The sequence below is a fragment of the Panulirus ornatus genome, chromosome 4 (assembly GCF_036320965.1).
Source record: "Panulirus ornatus isolate Po-2019 chromosome 4, ASM3632096v1, whole genome shotgun sequence".
NCBI classification, from domain to species: Eukaryota; Metazoa; Arthropoda; class Malacostraca; order Decapoda; family Palinuridae; genus Panulirus; species Panulirus ornatus.
Window position 1 is genome coordinate 5,679,700 of NC_092227.1, and position 19,211 is coordinate 5,698,910.

The 19,211-nt window shown below is 40.8% G+C and overlaps 1 protein-coding gene across 2 annotated transcripts in view; it reads left to right on the top strand.

Annotated features, from left to right (window-relative positions):
- nonC (serine/threonine-protein kinase Smg1) overlaps nucleotides 1-19,211 on the top strand; it is a 455,954-nt gene that overhangs the window by 329,657 nt on the left and 107,086 nt on the right. For both annotated transcript variants that reach the window (XM_071692708.1, XM_071692701.1), the window contains exons 38-40: nucleotides 6,270-6,364; nucleotides 12,647-12,745; nucleotides 18,253-18,437. In XM_071692708.1, the coding sequence (XP_071548809.1) occupies nucleotides 6,270-6,364; nucleotides 12,647-12,745; nucleotides 18,253-18,437 (379 nt within the window). The remainder of the gene's footprint in view (nucleotides 1-6,269; nucleotides 6,365-12,646; nucleotides 12,746-18,252; nucleotides 18,438-19,211) is intronic.

Below are 19,211 nucleotides of genomic sequence, written 5' to 3' on the forward strand. Positions count from 1 at the left end.
GATGTGCCTCACTTCTACTCCGTACCATACCGTACCAACACCAACAACCTTCAGCATTACTGCCTTGACTGTCCATCAGTCAGGGACTTACCACCTAAGGGACAGTTCCTGACTGATATATGTAATTATCTACTCGTAGACTATCATTTGAAGATCATTCTCGTGCAACATCCACACTTTTGTGGATGCTAGCTCCTGTGATAACATATCTGCATAACTAAACAGTGTGCCCTGTGAGACACGAGTTCCTCTGTATGTAATGTTTGCCTTCATGGTCATGTTACTAGGTTTGTCGCCCCTTGAGCATAATGATTTCATTAAGACAAAACAAGGTATCACCAGTAGTACAATGGTTAGAAAGTTGTTGGAAGGGAAAATTTTGTGTATGCTTCATTTAATTCTGGAGAAAATGAAAAGATACTGTCGAGTTAAAAAGCTGAAAAAAAATCTATGGAATACATCAAGATTTTGTGATTTGGCAAGAAATTCATTGGAATCATTGAGAGGCACATGTAAAATAATAGCAATATGTATTTGCAAATTGTGGGATTTTTTCTTTTTTCTCCCTTTTTTTATATTTAAGGCTCCAGTCACGGACAGAAGTCCACATCAAGGCTGATCTGTAATTGAACTATGAAGAGAGTTATGAAACGGAAAAAGAAAAGACAAGGGAAAGTATTTACGAACATTTGAGAAAGTGAAAAACCTCTCTTTCGAAATGCGCTAGGTCATAGTTGTTGGGAAAGACATGAGAGTGTAGAGAGTTCCAGAGCTTCGACATTTAGGGGAAAGAAGCTGGTATCCTAGCAGCCTACCTTTGAGTTGCTGATGGCCACACAATAATCATGTGATGCAACAGCTTGCTGAGTCTTGCATGGTCTAACTACTGATATGGGCACACAAGCATCCAGCTCTCAGGAGCAAAAACCAAAGTAATACTTATAAAAGAGGGAAAGTGAACCAACATAGTGGCATAGGGCAAGGGGGTCAAGTTTGGAAGTTATCCTGGGATAGTTTATGAGGCAGATCACTTCTGACTCAACTCTGTCAAGTAAGGATGCAGAGCTAGAGTCACCCCACTTGTGAGATCAGTGCTCCATACAGGGATGAATCAATCCTTTGTATAAATGGAGCAACTGTTCAAAAGAGAAGTTTCAACATCTAAACAGGACACCCAGTTTCTTAGAGGCAGACTTGGCTATTCCTGTAATGTGGGGTTTCCAGAAAGAGTGGATGTTACAGTAATGCCAAGTATGTTCATTGAGTTAAGAATTGGAATAACAGAACTGTCAAAGGAGAAATGAGTTATGAGGAGTATCCGATAGAGAGATGGGTAGAAACTGGTTTGAAGTCATTAAACTTAACAAGATTTGGTTTACTCCAGACGCTTCACATGCCCTGATTCAATCCACTGACAGCACGTCAACCCCGGTATACCACATCGGTCCAATTCACTCTATTCCTTGCCTTCCTTTCACCCTCCTGCATGTTCAGGCCCCGATCACACAAAATCTTTTTCACTCCATCTTTCCACCTCCAATTTGGTCTCCCACTTCTCCTCGTTCCCTCCACCTCCGACACATATATCCTCTTGGTCAATCTTTCCTCACTCATTCTCTCCATGTGCCCAAACCATTTCAAAACACCCTCTTCTGCTCTCTCAACCACGCTCTTTTTATTTCCACACATCTCTCTTACCCTTACGTTACTTACTCGATCAAACCACCTCACACCACACATTGTCCTCAAACATCTCATTTCCAGCACATCCATCCTCCTGCGCACAACTCTATCCATAGCCCACGCCTCGCAACCATACAGCATTGTTGGAACCACTATTCCTTCAAACATACCCATTTTTGCTTTCCGACATAATGTTCTCGACTTCCACACATTCTTCAAGGCTCCCAGGATTTTTGCCCCCTCCCCCACCCTATGATCCACTTCCGCTTCCATGGTTCCATCCACTGCCAGATCCACTCCCAGATATCTAAAACACTTTACTTCCTCCAGTTTTTCTCCATTCAAACTTACCTCCCAATTGACTTGACCCTCAACCCTACTGTACCTAATTACCTTGCTCTTATTCACATTTACTCTTAACTTTCTTCTTTCACACACTTTACCAAACTCAGTCACCAGCTTCTGCAGTTTCACACATGAATCAGCCACCAGTGCTGTATCATCAGCGAACAACAACTGACTCACTTCCCAAGCTCTCTCATCCCCAACAGACTTCATACTTGCCCCTCTTTCCAAAACTCTTGCATTCACCTCCCTAACAACCCCATCCATAAACAAATTAAACAACCATGGAGACATCACACACCCCTGCCGCAAACCTACATTCACTGAGAACCAATCACTTTCCTCTCTTCCTACACGTACACATGCCTTACATCCTCGATAAAAACTTTTCACTGCTTCTAACAACTTGCCTCCCACACCATATATTCTTAATACCTTCCACAGAGCATCTCTATCAACTCTATCATATGCCCTCTCCAGATCCATAAATGCTACATACAAATCCATTTGCTTTTCTAAGTGTTTCTCACATACATTCTTCAAAGCAAACACCTGATCCACACGTCCTCTACCACTTCTGAAACCACACTGCTCTTCCCCAATCTGATGCTCTGTACATGCCTTCACGCTCTCAATCAATACCCTCCCATATAATTTACCAGGAATACTCAACAAACTTATACCTCTGAAATTTGAGCACTCACTCTTATCCCCTTTGCCTTTGTACAGTGGCACTATGCACGCATTCTGCCAATCCTCAGGCACCTCACCATGAGTCATACATACATTAAATAACCTTACCAACCAGTCAATAATACAGTCACCCCTTTTTTAATAAATTCCACTGCAATACCATCCAAACCTGCTTCCTTGCCGGCTTTCATCTTCCGCAAAGCTTTTACTACCTCTTCTCTGTTTACCAAATCATTTTCCCTAACCCTCTCACTTTGCACACCACCTCGACCAAAACACCCTATATCTGCCACTCTATCATCAAACACATTCAACAAACCTTCAAAATACTCACTCCATCTCCTTCTCACATCACCACTACTTGTTATCACCTCCCCATTTGCGCCCTTCACTGAAGTTCCCATTTACTCCCTTGTCTTACGCACTTTATTTACCTCCTTCCAGAACATCTTTTTATTCTCCCTAAAATTTAATGATACTCTCTCACCCCAACTCTCATTTGCCCTCTTTTTCACCTCTTGCACCTTTCTCTTGACCTCCTGTCTCTTTCTTATATACATCTCCCACTCGATTGCATTTTTTCCCTGCAAAAATCGTCCAAATGCCTTTCTCTTCTCTTTCTTTAATAATCTTACTTCTTCATCCCACCACTCACTACCCTTTGTAATCAACCCACCTCCCACTCTTCTCATGCCACAAGCATCTTTTGCGCAATCCATCACTGATTCCCTAAATACATCCCATTCCTCCCCCACTCCCCTTACTTCCATTGTTCTCACCTTTTTCCATTCTGTACTCAGTCTCTCCTGGTACTTCCTCACACAAGTCTCCTTCCCAAGCTCACTTACTCTCACCACCCTCTTCACCCCAACATTCACTCTTCTTTTCTGAAAACCCTTACAAATCTTCACCTTAGCCTCCACAAGATAATGATCAGACATCCCTCCAGTTGCACCTCTCAGCACATTAACATCCAAAAGTCTCTCTTTCGCGTGCCTGTCAATTAACACGTAATCCAATAACGCTCTCTGGCCATCTCTCCTACTTACATACGTATACTTATGTATATCTCGCTTTTTAAACCAGGTATTCCCAATCACCAGTCCTTTTTCAGCACATAAATCTACAAGCTCTTCACCATTTCCATTTGCAACACTGGAGGAAGTAAAGTGTTTTAGATATCTGGGAGTGGATCTGGCAGCGGATGGAACCATGGAAGCGGAAGTGGATCATAGGGTGGGGGAGGGGGCGAAAATTCTGGGAGCCTTGAAGAATGTGTGGAAGTCGAGAACATTATCTCGGAAAGCAAAAATGGGTATGTTTGAAGGAATAGTGGTTCCAACAATGTTGTATGGTTGCAAGGCGTGGGCTATGGATAGAGTTGTGCGCAGGAGGGGGGATGTGCTGGAAATGAGATGTTTGAGGACAATGTGTGGTGTGAGGTGGTTTGATCGAGTAAGTAACGTAAGGGTAAGAGAGATGTGTGGAAATAAAAAGAGCATGGTTGAGAGAGCAGAAGAGGGTGTTTTGAAATGGTTTGGTCACATGGAGAGAATGAGTGAGGAAAGATTGACCAAGAGGATATATGTGTCGGAGGTGGAGGGAACGAGGAGAAGTGGGAGACCAAATTGGAGGTGGAAAGATGGAGTGAAAAAGATTTTGTGTGATTGGGGCCTGAACATGCAGGAGGGTGAAAGGAGGGCAAGGAATAGAGTGAATTGGATCGATGTGGTATACCAGGGTTGACGTGCTGTCAGTGGATTGAATCAGGGCATGTGAAGCGTCTGGGGTAAACCATGGAAAGCTGTGTAGGTATGTATATTTGCGTGTGTGGACGTGTATGCATATACATGTGTATGGGGGTGGGTTGGGCCATTTCTTTCGTCTGTTTCCTTGCGCTACCTCACAAACGCGGGAGACAGCAACAAAGCAAAAAAAAAAATATATGTATATCTTTCTTTTCTTTTAAACTATTTGCCATTTCCCGCGTTAGCGAGGTAGCGTTAAGAACAGAGGACTGGGCCTTTTTTGGAATATATTCACCAAAACCATTGCCCTTTATTCACAGTCAGGCTCCATAGCTCTTTCAGTACTTTTTCCAATCATTTCATATACCATCTTTCAATGCAACCCATTGACAGCACATCACTCCCTGCATGCTGTATCATTCTAATATGGTCTATCCTTTGCAGGTCTCACCCTCTTCTGCATATTCAAGCCAAGAACCTTAGAAGCATCCTAAACTCCAACCTTCCATCTCCTTTTTCTCTTTTCCTTTTCCCCCCTATTTCTGATGTATACCCTCATAGTCATCCTTTCCTTACTCATCCTTCGATATGTCTGAAACATTTTAGCTCACCCTCTTTTTTACTTTCAAATATACTCTCATCACTACCACACATCTCTCTTACCCTATTTTTACTTTTTTGATCAACCTTCCTCATATTAGGTATCCTCCATATGCATTAAATTTCATTTCTAACACATCGTCCACTTCTGTACATTTATATCTAAGACCATATTCCGCCAGTGAGACTACAATACCATCAAACATACCCATCTTTGTCCTTAGAGACATTGATCCCTCTTTCCGCACATTCCTCAATACACCCAAGATCTGTGCCCTCCCTCACCCAACCAACGGCTCACTTCCATTCCCATGATTCCATGTGCTATTATATCCAGTTCTGGTTTTCTGAAAAACTTCCCTTTCTCCAAAGTCTCTCACTTAAATCTCACATTCCAAATAACCTGTCTCTCTTCACTGCTAAAACACATTCACATTTACTCCTAACTTTCTCCTTCACTCTTTCCCAAACTCAGACTAGCTTCTGCGGTTTTCATTCAAATCTTCCACATGTGCCATGTTGTCAGCCAACACCAGCTGACTTTCCTCTCTGGCTTCCTCACCTCCAAGAGATGCACACCTGTTCCTCACTCCAAGACCCTTACATTCACCTCCCTCACCACCCCATCTGTAAGCAATTAAAATGCCTTGATGATATCAGACTTCCCTTTGACAGAACCAGGTTCACCTGAAACCACTTACCCCTCTCTCTTCCTACTTGCACACATGCCATAGTCTCTTGATAAGAACTCTGTACTATTTGTAGCAGTTTTTCTTCCCCTCCAAACATTCACAACACCTTTCACAGAAATGTGTAGCTTAAGAGTTGGGTACCTTTTTAAGCATATTACCTTGGGCTTGCTCTCAAATTAGTTTTATTCTAGTCTAATAGAGTTACCATGTCATGAGTACATAAAGGGAAGAGTTGAACCCATTATGTTCAGGTAAAGCCTTTATTTTTTCTTAACCTGTACATTTGGGGGTCATCTGGTTGAAATCATTAATCCTTTAGAGTGTTCTTTTTGATGAGTCTTAAAACTATTTATGTACTCTTTTTCCAGTTCATTATGTTTCTTCATATATTTTGTAAACTTAGATGCATTAGTATATATGACATTTGCTGCATTGGATTGTTTGATAACTGATACATGATCATCACTTCACTTGTTTTTGTGTTTTTATATGTAAGACTGTCTTTCAGGTGGTCACTGTGGCTTCTGTGGATGGTAATATCTCCATCCTTCCCACAAAAACGAAGCCCAAAAAGCTCAGCTTCCAGGGCTCTGATGGCAGAAAGTAAGTTTTGTTGCCTTTGTTTTGGATGCAGACCATTCCAGGTACTGAAATGTTATATATTCATCAGAAATATCGTTTTGTTTTTCACCTTTTATTAGGAACATGTTTGATGATAGAGTAGCAGATATAGGGTGTTTTGGTCGAGGTGGTGTGCAAAGTGAGAGGGTTGGGGAAAATGATTTGGTAAACAGAGAAGAGGTAGTGAAAGCTTTGCGGAAGATGAAAGCTGGCAAGGCAGCAGGTTTGGATGGTATTGCAGTGGAATTTATTAAAAAAGGGGGTGACTGTATTGTTGACTGGTTGGTAAGGTTATTTAATGTATGTATGACTCATGGTGAGGTGCCTGAGGATTGGCAGAATGCGTGCATAGTGCCATTGTACAAAGGCAAAGGGGATAAGAGTGAGTGCTCAAATTACAGAGGTATAAGTTTGTTGAGTATTCCTGGTAAATTATATGGGAGGGTATTGATTGAGAGGGTGAAGGCATGTACAGAGCATCAGATTGGGGAAGAGCAGTGTGGTTTCAGAAGTGGTAGAGGATGTGTGGATCAGGTGTTTGCTTTGAAGAATGTATGTGAGAAATATTTAGAAAAGCAAATGGATTTGTATGTAGCATTTATGGATCTGGAGAAGGCATATGATAGAGTTGATAGAGATGCTCTGTGGAAGGTATTAAGAATATATGGTGTGGGAGGAAAGTTGTTAGAAGCAGTGAAAAGTTTTTATCGAGGATGTAAGGCATGTGTACGTGTAGGAAGAGAGGAAAGTGATTGGTTCTCAGTGAATGTAGGTTTGCGGCAGGGGTGTGTGATGTCTCCATGGTTGTTTAATTTGTTTATGGATGGGGTTGTTAGGGAGGTAAATGCAAGAGTTTTGGAAAGAGGGGCAAGTATGAAGTCTGTTGGGGATGAGAGAGCTTGGGAAGTGAGTCAGTTGTTGTTCGCTGATGACACAGCGCTGGTGGCTGATTCATGTGTGAAACTGCAGAAGCTGGTGACTGAGTTTGGTAAAGTGTGTGGAAGAAGAAAGTTAAGAGTAAATGTGAATAAGAGCAAGGTTATTAGGTACAGTAGGGTTGAGGGTCAAGTCAATTGGGAGGTGAGTTTGAATGGAGAAAAACTGGAGGAAGTGAAGTGTTTTAGATATCTGGGAGTGGATCTGGCAGCGGATGGAACCATGGAAGCGGAAGTGGATCATAGGGTGGGGGAGGGGGCGAAAATTCTGGGGGCCTTGAAGAATGTGTGGAAGTCGAGAACATTATCTCGGAAAGCAAAAATGGGTATGTTTGAAGGAATAGTGGTTCCAACAATGTTGTATGGTTGCGAGGCGTGGGCTATGGATAGAGTTGTACGCAGGAGGATGGATGTGCTGGAAATGAGATGTTTGAGGACAATGTGTGGTGTGAGGTGGTTTGATCGAGTGAGTAACGTAAGGGTAAGAGAGATATGTGGAAATAAAAAGAGCGTGGTTGAGAGAGCAGAAGAGGGTATTTTGAAGTAGTTTGGGCACATGGAGAGGATGAGTGAGGAAAGACTGACCAAGAGGATATATGTGTCGGAGGTGGAGGGAACAAGGAGAAGAGGGAGACCAAATTGGAGGTGGAAAGATGGAGTGAAAAAGATTTTGTGTGATCGGGGCCTGAACATGCAGGAGGGTGAAAGGAGGGCAAGGAACAGAGTGAATTGGAGCGATGTGGTATACCGGGGCTGACGTGCTGTCAGTGGATTGAATCAAGGCATGTGAAGCGTCTGGGGTAAACCATTGAAAGCTGTGTAGGTATGTATATTTGCGTGTGTGGACGTATGTATATACATGTATATGGGGGGGGGTTGGGCCATTTCTTTTGTCTGTTTCCTTGCGCTACCTCGCAAACACGGGAGACAGCGACAAAGTATAAAAAAAAAAAAAAAAATTAGGAACATATAACTGCCTGCAGAGAAGAAAGTTTGAAGGGTGGTTGTTAGGTATTCAGCACACCTTAAGTATTATATCATCCAACAACCAATATGCATGCTACATAAGCTATGCATGTACAATTGCTCATTTGAAACATTCCTTCACTCTGTTCTTCCACAGTAACCTTGGCTTTCTTCCAGTTCTCTTTCTGTCACTTTGCTCAGGGAAAGTGTTTCTGCACTCTGGATCATGTTACAGTATTTAATTTTTTTGTAGCTACCTACTAAGGGAGTCTGGATCCACACATGGTAAGCCTAAACCATGTCATCATGATAATTAGCTTCCCAAAAACTGAACTTGCACAGGTTAGCTAACCAACGGCCCACAAAACTGAGCAGCATCCACATTGGCACAGGTACTGTCCTGTACTGATTGATTTGTACATTACAGGGGTGCAGTTCTTCTCTCATTGGGACCCATTTTTTGAATTTTCTTTACCGTTGAACAGCCTTTTTAAACCGTGGGAGAATGAACTGCCTACTCTCACAGGCTCATGACTTAGATTCCACCCTTCTTCCACGGCTGTTGATACTGCAGAAGTATTTCTGTACATCTTTGACAAGCTTCTTTCTACAAGCTTTTGTTCTGTTTTTCTATCATTCAAAAAACTTTTTGTTGTCAACATTGTCAGTTTGAATGAGAAACTTTAAGGTTGTAATCAAGAGTGTACTTATTCTTCTTTCATCCATTGTAGACACACTTACCTCTCTAAAACTTAGTTTTCCTGATTTAGCTATCAATTTTAGTGCCCTTGTTTGAACCTCTTCTATTATAACCTTATGTTTCTTTAAATGTGATGACCAAGCATTAGGTGCATACTCTTGAGGGAAAATCATAGCTATCCCTCAGGATAGGGGAGAAGGAATGCCACTGTATCTTGTATCTTGTGTATATTGTTGAAGCAACTAAAAGGAGTAGGAATAAGGGGCTGGATACCCTCCCTTCTATTTCATTTTCCAAAAGTGAAAACAGAAAAGGAGCCATATAAAGAGTCTCATCCTCATCAAAGGCTCAGGCTGGCATGTTTAAATCTGCAAGAGGAGAAGAAGGGAGAAATAGGTAGTATGTTTGGTGAGAGCAACATGGATGTTCTGGCTCTGAGTGAAATTAAGCTCAAAATGAAGGGGAAAAATTGGTTTGGGAATGTCCAAGGGGTAAAGTCTGGGGTTGTTGTGAGGGCAAGAGCAAAGGATGGGGTGTCATGCCTGCTGAAGGAGAAGTTGTGGGATTGTTTTTCAATGTATAAGAAAATAAGTTCCAGACTGATGTAGGTGGGATTGAAGATGGATATCAAGAGGTGGGTGAATGTCAGTGCCTGTTTGCCTTGTGCTGAGAGGAGTGTGAAGATGTTAATGTTTTGGGAGAGCAGAGTGAGTGTTTGAGCAATTTTAATTCAAGAGATCAAATATTAGGGATATGGCAGTTTAGGGCAGTTGCTCATTGTAGAGCATTGAGTATCCTGTATAAATAAAAATCGTGAATGGCTCATTGAGCTGTGTGTGGAAAATACCTGGCTTACCTGGTTTAAAGAAAAGCGCATACTTAAGGATACATGGTTAAGTACGTTTGGGGGTGAGTAGGCATTATTGGGTTATATAATGATTGATAGGCATGCTAAGGCGACAGTGTTAGGTATGAAGTTATGAGGCAGCAGGTGGGATGTCTGATCATTTCTTGTTGGAGGTAAGTACTGATGTTTGTAGTGGCTTTGTGAAGAGAGGAAATGGGTGGGTGGGAAAAGGGTGATGAAAGTGAATGAGTTTGGAAAAGTGGTGGAGATACCAAGATACATTGAGTGAAGAATGGCAGAAGGTATGAGAAAGTGAAACAAGGAGAGTGGTTAAGGAATGGAAAGCATTTAGGGAAGCATTATTTACCTGTGTTAGTGAAGGTTGCGGCATGCAGAAGATGGATGTGGGCATTTGAGAAAAGTTAGTGTGTCCTCTTACTGTCTTATGATTTCAACAATTTTCATTTTAATCGCAGTTAGGGTCATTGCTGTGACTTTAGGATGGAATTTTTGGATTCAAATTTTTTTTTTCTCCTTTTGATAAAAACTAAAACTGATTCTGAAAGTGGCTGGTTTTGTAGGTTTGATGACTCTAGTAGCTCAGAACTAGATAACGCCATTATAAGTGGCCACAGCTGATGTGGTAACACCATTGCAAGTGGCTAATGCTGATGTAGTAACTCCTTTTCAAGATCTCTCACATTGTCTGTCATCTCTGTTGAAGAGGGATTTAACATTATATTTCAGGTTTAGGACTCTTCACATGTTTAGAAGCAAGTATGGGTGACATTTCATCCTTAGAAGGCAGCTGCCATTGCATGATGTATGTATATGTGGGAGGTCTACAAAATTAACTTGCTGTGTAATGGTTAACAGTTTATCTTTAACATAATGTACACATATCAGTTTGAAGACAATGCTAAATGGTTTGTTAATTGTTTCTGGCATTTCTGAGAAATTTTGAAGAATTTTTTGTAACTGAATTAGTATATTTTATTTTTCTCTAGTCTTTCTCATGATGAGAATGAAGCCAGTAACCTTAATACTTCATAAAAGGGTGCTTTAACCTTTTTTCATACGTTTGCCATTTCCCACTTGAGTGAGTTAGTGTCAAGAACAGATGACTGGGCCTTAGAGGGAAAATTCTTCACATGGCTCCTTGCTCTGTTCCCTCTTTTGGAAAGTAAGATAGGAAGGAAGGATTTCCAGCCACCCACTCCTGCCCCTCTTAGTCACCTCTAAGACACACAGGATCTACATGAGCGGTATTTTTTCTCCCCTATCCCCAGGGATGAGCTTTGACTTTGGTACTTGACACAATTTTTAGTCCAATTTTGAGTATATTGTATGTTGAGCATATTGTGAAGGTCTTTTTTTTTTCTAAGGAAATAGAGCTGTTAAAAGCCCTGGACCTTTTACTGTTTGTTAGTTTTACAGGCAATTGGGCTCCGAAAGTCTTCTCATACAAACTCTCTCGATTATAGCTTTAGCATCAAAGAGAAGGTAGCCCATAAAGTTCTTAGAATGTCAAGGAATAAGAATCAGGTGATGTCTGATGATCATGAATCCAAAGTCAAAGTTTTTTGGAAAATGTGACTGTTGATTGTTTTAAAAATGCGTTTGTTGTGATAGAGAGTTGTGGAAAGATTTTTTCAAAGGTGCATAGTCTTTTATGTCCATTCAAGATTTTCAAAGATGCTTTTGGTCTCACAAAAAATTATTGAGAACATTTGTTTGTACTTCAAGACCTGCTTAAGTCTGTAAGCAAGGGACAGTTAGCTATAGGTCAGTAAGTTGCTTTTGGTTTTCTTATTGCAACCAGGACTCTCTACTAAAGTCCAGTGGATGATGATTGTGGCGTCTATTTCAGCTTTCTTAAGGAATGTCTTGCTATTATCAGAAGCGGATGGTCTAGAGTATGGTTCAGATGTTGTTAAGGTTAGTTTCTTTCTTTTGTTCTCTTGAAATTTTTCTTAAGTTCCACTTCCTCCTTGTGGATGTGTTCTCACCTTCTTGTACAGCTATGTCTTTAGACGAGAAATATAGCTTTTGAAAAACAAAAACCATTTCTTCATGGTGGGCAGAGTCCTATGAGCATCCATTCATGTTTCCCATCCTCCCTTCTTTCCTTCTTGAAAAATCAAATCATAGATCTGGAAAATAAGAAGCCCAAGGCATCAAAGTGGATGGAGTGGCATTTGATGTCACATCAGCATTGTGCTATGGTGTCACAGGCCTGGATGGTTATTGAGTCTTGCATTTGAATGTCTGGTGACTTTGTATGATTTGTGATGGTGAGAGGAGAAAAATCCTTAGGGATTACTCATTGGGTAAAGTGGTGCTTTGACCCCCTACTAGGCAAATGCTCTCAGATCTTCATTGATTCTACCTGCAGGAGATTAATGGTTTTCCATCTTTTAAAACACTGCTTTTTCTCTTCTTGTGCTTATTGTTTATATTTAGTTTCACTTACTTCAACCCCTCCTTTTTTATCTGATAATGCTGTAAGAATTAATGTTTTCTTCATTTGATCCTCCAGTACTCTTTGTTTTGACTTGAAAGAGGTTCCTTTTTAAAGTAAGCATTATATTTTTTTTTTGACTGTCAAGCTTCTGGACAAAGTTACAGAGTTGATTAAACCTTTCTGGACCAGTCACCAACCATTTGCAGTAATACAACATTAAAAGACCTTATTTGTGATGGAACATTATGTTTTGTTACCTCTGCCTTTGTCTGAGTCATGGACATAAATTCAGGCAGACAACTGACATTTAGGAATAGTAACATTTACTGATCTACTTAACTTTTCTTTACAGGTACACATATTTGTTCAAGGGATTGGAGGACCTACATTTAGATGAAAGAATTATGCAATTCCTTGAGATAGTTAATACAATGCTGGCAAAAAATCAGAGGTAAGAATGAAATAAAAAGTGTAAAGAGTCAGAGGTCATAGTCATAAACTTCTTTTATTCATTTTTGAGTTTCCATATAAGATACTACTTAGGAGGTGTAAGGGAAGAAGTACAGAAGCTTACAAACCTGAGAATGTTGAAAAAGAAATTAAGATAAACCCCATATTTTTGTGAATATTAAGCTCCAGATGAAGGTGAGTCTGGAGAAAGGGTGTGTGATGTCATCATAGCTGTTTGATTTGTTTCTTAATGGGGTGATGAGGGAGTTGAATACAGGTGTCTTGGAAACAGGGGTAGGTATGCAATCATCATGGTCTGAGGTGGGGTCTGCATAGTGAGTCAGTTGATATTTGCAGTACTATCTGCCTGAGTACCTGGAGGGTTAGTGAAGGTAGCTGTCTATTCTTTCCTCGTCACCCACATATGGACTACTAGCATTCTGTCCACAAACAAACAGTCTTTCCTTGTCGTACATAACACTTGACAACGCTTAACTCACACAGCTCATTTTTCGTAACTCCAGATTTTCCTGCAGTGAGCAGTATGTGTTAGCCCTGCCTTTTGGCAAAATTTTAGAAGCAATAGATAGTAGTAGTAGGTTGGAACATTTAGACAAGAGCATTAGGTGGAGTAGTATTAGGTTGGAACATTTAGACAAGAGTATTAGGTAGAAGCAGGAGGTAGGAACATTAGGCAGGAGCATCAGGTAGAAGTAGTCACTTGGAACATTAGGTGGGAGGCTCTGGAAACACTGCAATAAAGTTGCCCTGTACCAGTGGCTTGTTAAAGGTGAGGCACTAAAGACTAAGAAACAGCACTGGAGTTCACAAGTTATGGAGACTTACTGTGGCCATCCCCTTGAGGGAGCTGCTGTAGGAAACAGGCATCAGAGGTATAAATAGATGACACTGGTGACAGATTCGAATGGGAAACTGCAGGAATTGGTGTCTAACGCTGGGGGAGTGTGTGAAAGAAGTTGAGTGTAAATATGAATAAAAGCAAGATTGTTATGTTTAAAAGTGCAAAGAAGTAGTTTAGTTGGGGTGTGAATATGATTGGAGAAGACATGGAGGAAGTGGGATGTTTTAGGTACGTGGGACTGAATGGCACTGAATGGAAACAAAAATGAGTCATACAGTGGATGAGGAAGCAAAGGTTCTGGGAGCATTGAGAATGTATGGAAAGAGAGGATGCTATCTGGGAGGGCAAAAATGGGTATATTTGAAGGTTTAGTAGTGCCAATGATGAGCATGAATGTGTTGGAAATTAGATGTTTCAGGGCAATATATGGAATGTGGAGGGTTTATTGAGTAAATGATGATAGGGTTTGAGAGAGTGTGTTAATAAGAAAAGTGTGATTGAGAGAGCTGAAGGTTGTGCTGAAATAGTTTGGACATACGAAGAGGATGAAGAGAGGTTATTTGTGTCAGAAGTGGAGGGGACAAAAGAGAAGAGACCAAATTTGAGATGGAAGGATGGAATATATACAATTGTGTGTACTTAGGGCCTGAGCTTGCAGGAGAGTAAAGACATGCATGGGATAAAGTGAATTGGAGAATTTCAACAATCCTTCAAAATATTGATTTCATATTGTCCTCACCTCAGCACTGCCTCTTACCATTTCCTCTTTAACCCTCTTCAACAGTTTCACAATTTGTTCTCTTGTTTTTCTTACACTTTTAACCTCCTTCCTAAATATCTTATTCTACCGAAGTTTACTGATACTCACTCTCCACATCTTTCATTTGCCCTCTTTCTTAACCCTTGCACATTCCTCTTGACCTCTTGCCAGTTTTTGTTGTATATCTCCCAGTTATTTGCACCCCTTCCCTGTAAGTAATACTCTTCTCTTTTCTCTTTCATTATCAATTTTATTTCATCATCCTACCACTCACTACCCTTTCTCACCTTCCCACCTTCCATGTGCCACACACTTCACTTACACTTGTCTGTGCTGCTTCCCCTAGCTCCATTTTCTCTGTCCTTTTGCCATTCTACACTCTTGCAGTGTTCCTTCACACATGCCTCTTTTTCAAGGTCACTTACTTTCAGCACCCTCTTGACAACCAAAATCTGTCTATCAATCTATATGTCTATATCTCTGATGCCCATTCCCCCTGGGAACTCCCATCAAGGGGGTGGCCACAGCAAAAGAATCTGCCTGTCCCTGTTCTTACATGCTTCCCTTGCATATGCCATTCCACTCATGCTTCCACCATTCGTCTCCCTCCAGTACTCTTCCACTCTATTTCCCCAAGTAACAGGTGGTTTTCTTCTCACACCAACTCCTTTAATCGTACTGTCGTACACTATCCTTTTAAACTTTCTGTCTTGCATTCTTTCCACATGCCCAAACCAAACCACCTCAAAGTATTAAGCTTCATCCACTCTACTACTCCACAGTTCATTCCCATTACATTCCCTGCCATAACACATTTCTTATATATCCCCTCATATCTTTATTCTTTCCATCTAGTCTTACCACATGCTCTTCTCAAATAGGTCATTTCTACAGCCAAGATTCTTGACCTCAGTGGCTCATTCCATATCCATGTTTTGTCTGCTTAGGTCAAGGTGAGAAGGACCATGCTGTCCCTTGGCACTTTTTTTTTACTTCCATACTTATGCTTCTACCCTTCATTATTCTATTAAGGGACTTCTCACCCCTTTCAGTCTTTCTCCCCCCAAATCTATAATATGGTTTAGTACTCTGTCTTCTTTCACTGTATAGGGTTTTGTAAAATCTACTTCTGTGTCCTTTCAACCCCATTACTTTGCTTATATTCACATTTACCTTCAATCACCTATGCTCATGCACATCATAGAATACACTTACAACCTTTAGCAACTCTTCTTCACTCAGCAAACAACACAGCATCATCTGCAGACAGCTTTATCACTAGCCAGTGTACCTCACCGCCACACTCCATCTCTGCACCCCCTTTTTCCCAAGTTTTACTTACCTCTATTCATTTTATATACATATTCGCCATTTCCCACATTAGCAAGGTAGCATTAAGAACAGAGGACTGAGCCTTAGAGGGAATATCCTCACTTGGCCCCCTTTTCTGTTCCTACTTTTGGAAAAGAAAAAAATGTATGAATTTAATTTTTTCTTTCTTTTTTATACTTGATCGCCATTTCCCAAGTCAACATGGTAGCACCAGGAAACAGACAAAGAAAGACTGGCCATCCACTCATATTCACACTTATTTATTTATTTTATTTATTATACTTTGTCGCTGTCTCCCACATTAGCGAGGCAGTGCAAGGAAACAGACAAAAGAATGGCCCAACCCACCCACATACACATGTATATACATAAACTCCCCACACACGCACATATACATACCTATGCATTTCATTGTATACATACATATACATAAACAGACATATACATATATACACATGTATATGTTCATGGTGAAGTGCCTAAGGATTGGCGGAATGCATGCATAGTGCCATTGTACAAATGCAAAGGGTATAAAGGTGAGTGTTCAAATTACAGAGGTATAAGTTTGTTGAGTATCCCTGGGAAATTATATAGGAGGATATTGATTGAGAGGATGAAGGCATGTATAGAACATCAGATTGGGGGAGAGCAGTGTGATTTCAGAAGTGGTAGAGGATGTGTGGATCAGGTGTTTGCTTTGAAGAATGTATTGTGAGAAATACTTAGAAAAACAAATGGATTTGTATGTAGCATTTATGAATTTGGAGAAGGCACATGATAGAGTTGATAGAGATGCTCTTTGGAAGGTATTAAAAGTATATGGTGTGGGAGGCAAGTTGCTGGAAGCAGTGAAATGTTTTTATTGAGGATGTAAGGCATGTGTACAAGTAGGAAGAGAGGAAAGTGATTGGTTCTGAGTAAATGTAGGTTTGCGGCAGGGGTGCGTGATGTCTCCACGGTTGTTTAATTTGTTTATGGATGGAGTTGTTAGGAAGGTGAATGCAAGGATTTTGGAGAGAGAGGCAAGTATGCAGTCTGTTGTAGATGAGAGAGCTTGGGAAGTGAGTCGGTTGTTGTTCGCTGATGATACAGCGCTGGTGGCTGATTTGTGTGAGAAACTGCAGATGCTGGTGCCTGAGTTTGGTAAAGTGTGTGAAAGAAGGAAGCTGAGAGTAAATATGAATAAGAGCAAGGTTATTAGGTACAGTAGGGTTGAGGGACAGGTCAGGTGGGAGGTAAGTTTGAATGGAGAAAAGCTGGAGAAAGTGAAGTGTTTTAGATATCTGGGAGTGGATTTGGCAGCGGATGGAACCATGGAAGTGGAAGTGAGTCACAGAGTGGGGGAGGGAGCGAAAGTTGTGGGAGTGTTGAAAAATGTGTGTAAGGCAAGAACAGTATCTCGGAAAGCAAAAATGAGTATGTTTGAAGGAATAGTGGTTCCAACAATGTTATATGGTTGTGAGGCATGGGCTATAGATAGGGTTGTGCGGAGGAGGGTGGATGTGTTGGAAATAAGATGTTTAAGGACAATATGTGGTGTGAGTTGGTTTGATCAAGTAAGTAATGAAAGGGTAAGAGAGATGTGTGGTAATAAAAAGAGTGTGGTTGAGAGAGCAGAATGGGTGTATTGAAATGGTTTGGTCACATGGAGAGAATGAGTGAGGAAAGATTGACAAAGAGGATATATATGTGTCAAAGGTGGAGGGAACTACATCTCCTTCTCACTTCATCATTACTTATTACTTCCCCACTTGCCCCCTTCACCGATGTCCTCATCCACTTTTACCCATGCATTTGCTACTCTATAGAAGGCCTTCACACTATCCAACAGTTGTCTTCCTGCCCCATATATCCCTCATACATCCTATGAAGAATTCCACTTGACTGTCATATGCTTTCTCCAGTTCTATGAGAGCTGCATATAGTTTCTTACCTATAACAAAACTCTTTCCCACAGTCATTTTCACCACAAAATCTGATCCACACATTCCCTACCTTTCCTAGTACCCCTTTCTCCTCACTTATTCTGCATTCAGTCACCTCTATCTTGCTGTCAGTCAACACTCTTGCATACACTTTTCCTCAAGTACTAAACAGACTTACTCCCCTTTAATTACTACATACATTCTTACTATCTTTTCCTTTCAATAAAGGAACAATAATAGCTTCCACCCAGTCTTCAGGCACAACCCTCTGTTTCCATGCTAAATTACATATGAAATGCATCCACTCTATCACACTCAGTCCTCCATGCCAATGCATGTGACAATTGCTGCATTACCTTCTCCCATATGCATCCATATTGTTTCATCTCTTCCAAAAATCTTTACAAATCTTCACCCATGCCCCCAACAAGTACTGATACTTCTCCAACTTCTCCTCACAGTGCATTTTCATCAGAGTGTTTCTTTTGCTCACCTCTCTCTTAGTATGTAATCCAGTGATGCACATTTACCATCTTTCTTGCTCACTCACATGTACTAGAGTAAGTTCTTGTGGACTGCATTATGTGTACCACACTTTTCTAAGCCTTTATTATCCATGTCTTTTGCAGAGGTAAGGATTGTGTTTATCGTGCTCGTTACTATTCGGTGGTGCCACTAGGACCTCGATCAGGGCTGATTCAGTGGGTTGGCAATGCTACACCATTGTTTGGGCTTTACAAGCGGTGGCAGCAACGGGAGGCTCATGCTGTGTTGCTTAAGACACATTCCTCTGCAATTTCAATTCACCCTCAAGGTATGCATTTTGTTGTCTCCATACAGATATTCTGTTTGTTACATATTGTTTTTATCTAGTTACACATACATGATTGTAATGAACTGCAGTGCACTCATGCTCCTAGCAGGCATAAAAAGACCTCTTCATTGTATCAGAACTTTCTGAAGCGGAAAGAAGCAAAAGATTCATGCCAGAAGTATTTCCTCAAATTGGGTAAGAGTAACTGGTAGGGTCCCATGGGGGACCTGCCAGAACTGGAGTAATACTGAATTTTTGAGTGAATGATACTAGAATTATGAGAGAATTCTGGTCTCTCTAAGATTCTGAAAAACTCATGTGAAACTTGGGCTCTTGCTTTGGTCAGATACATGGCTGATGATCAGTTCAATAGAATTAAGGAGATGAGGATAGTAGAGAGTGAAAGGAGGCCTTATTATGACTACCATCTTGCAGGAAGTTAGGTAGTAGTAATTAGTATGTTAAAGGGAGTTAGACGCTGATGAGATATAAATGCTATCCAAGAACTTATCATTATTAAGGCTGTTAAAGTGGGAAGTTATTTACAAGGTATTCAAATTGTCTTCAAGTATAGGGACATTGATGTATTCATGAAGTATTTAAGAAATTTGTTCGAACCAAAGTATTTAGCTACAGTTTGGTTTCCCTACTAGAGAGGATACACTCATCTGTTAGAAGAGATTCAGAATGGGTAATAAAGATTGTACCTGAAGTAAGGGCAGCAAGCTACAGAAAAAGACTAGAATCTGTGAAATTACCCATTTTGGAATAGGG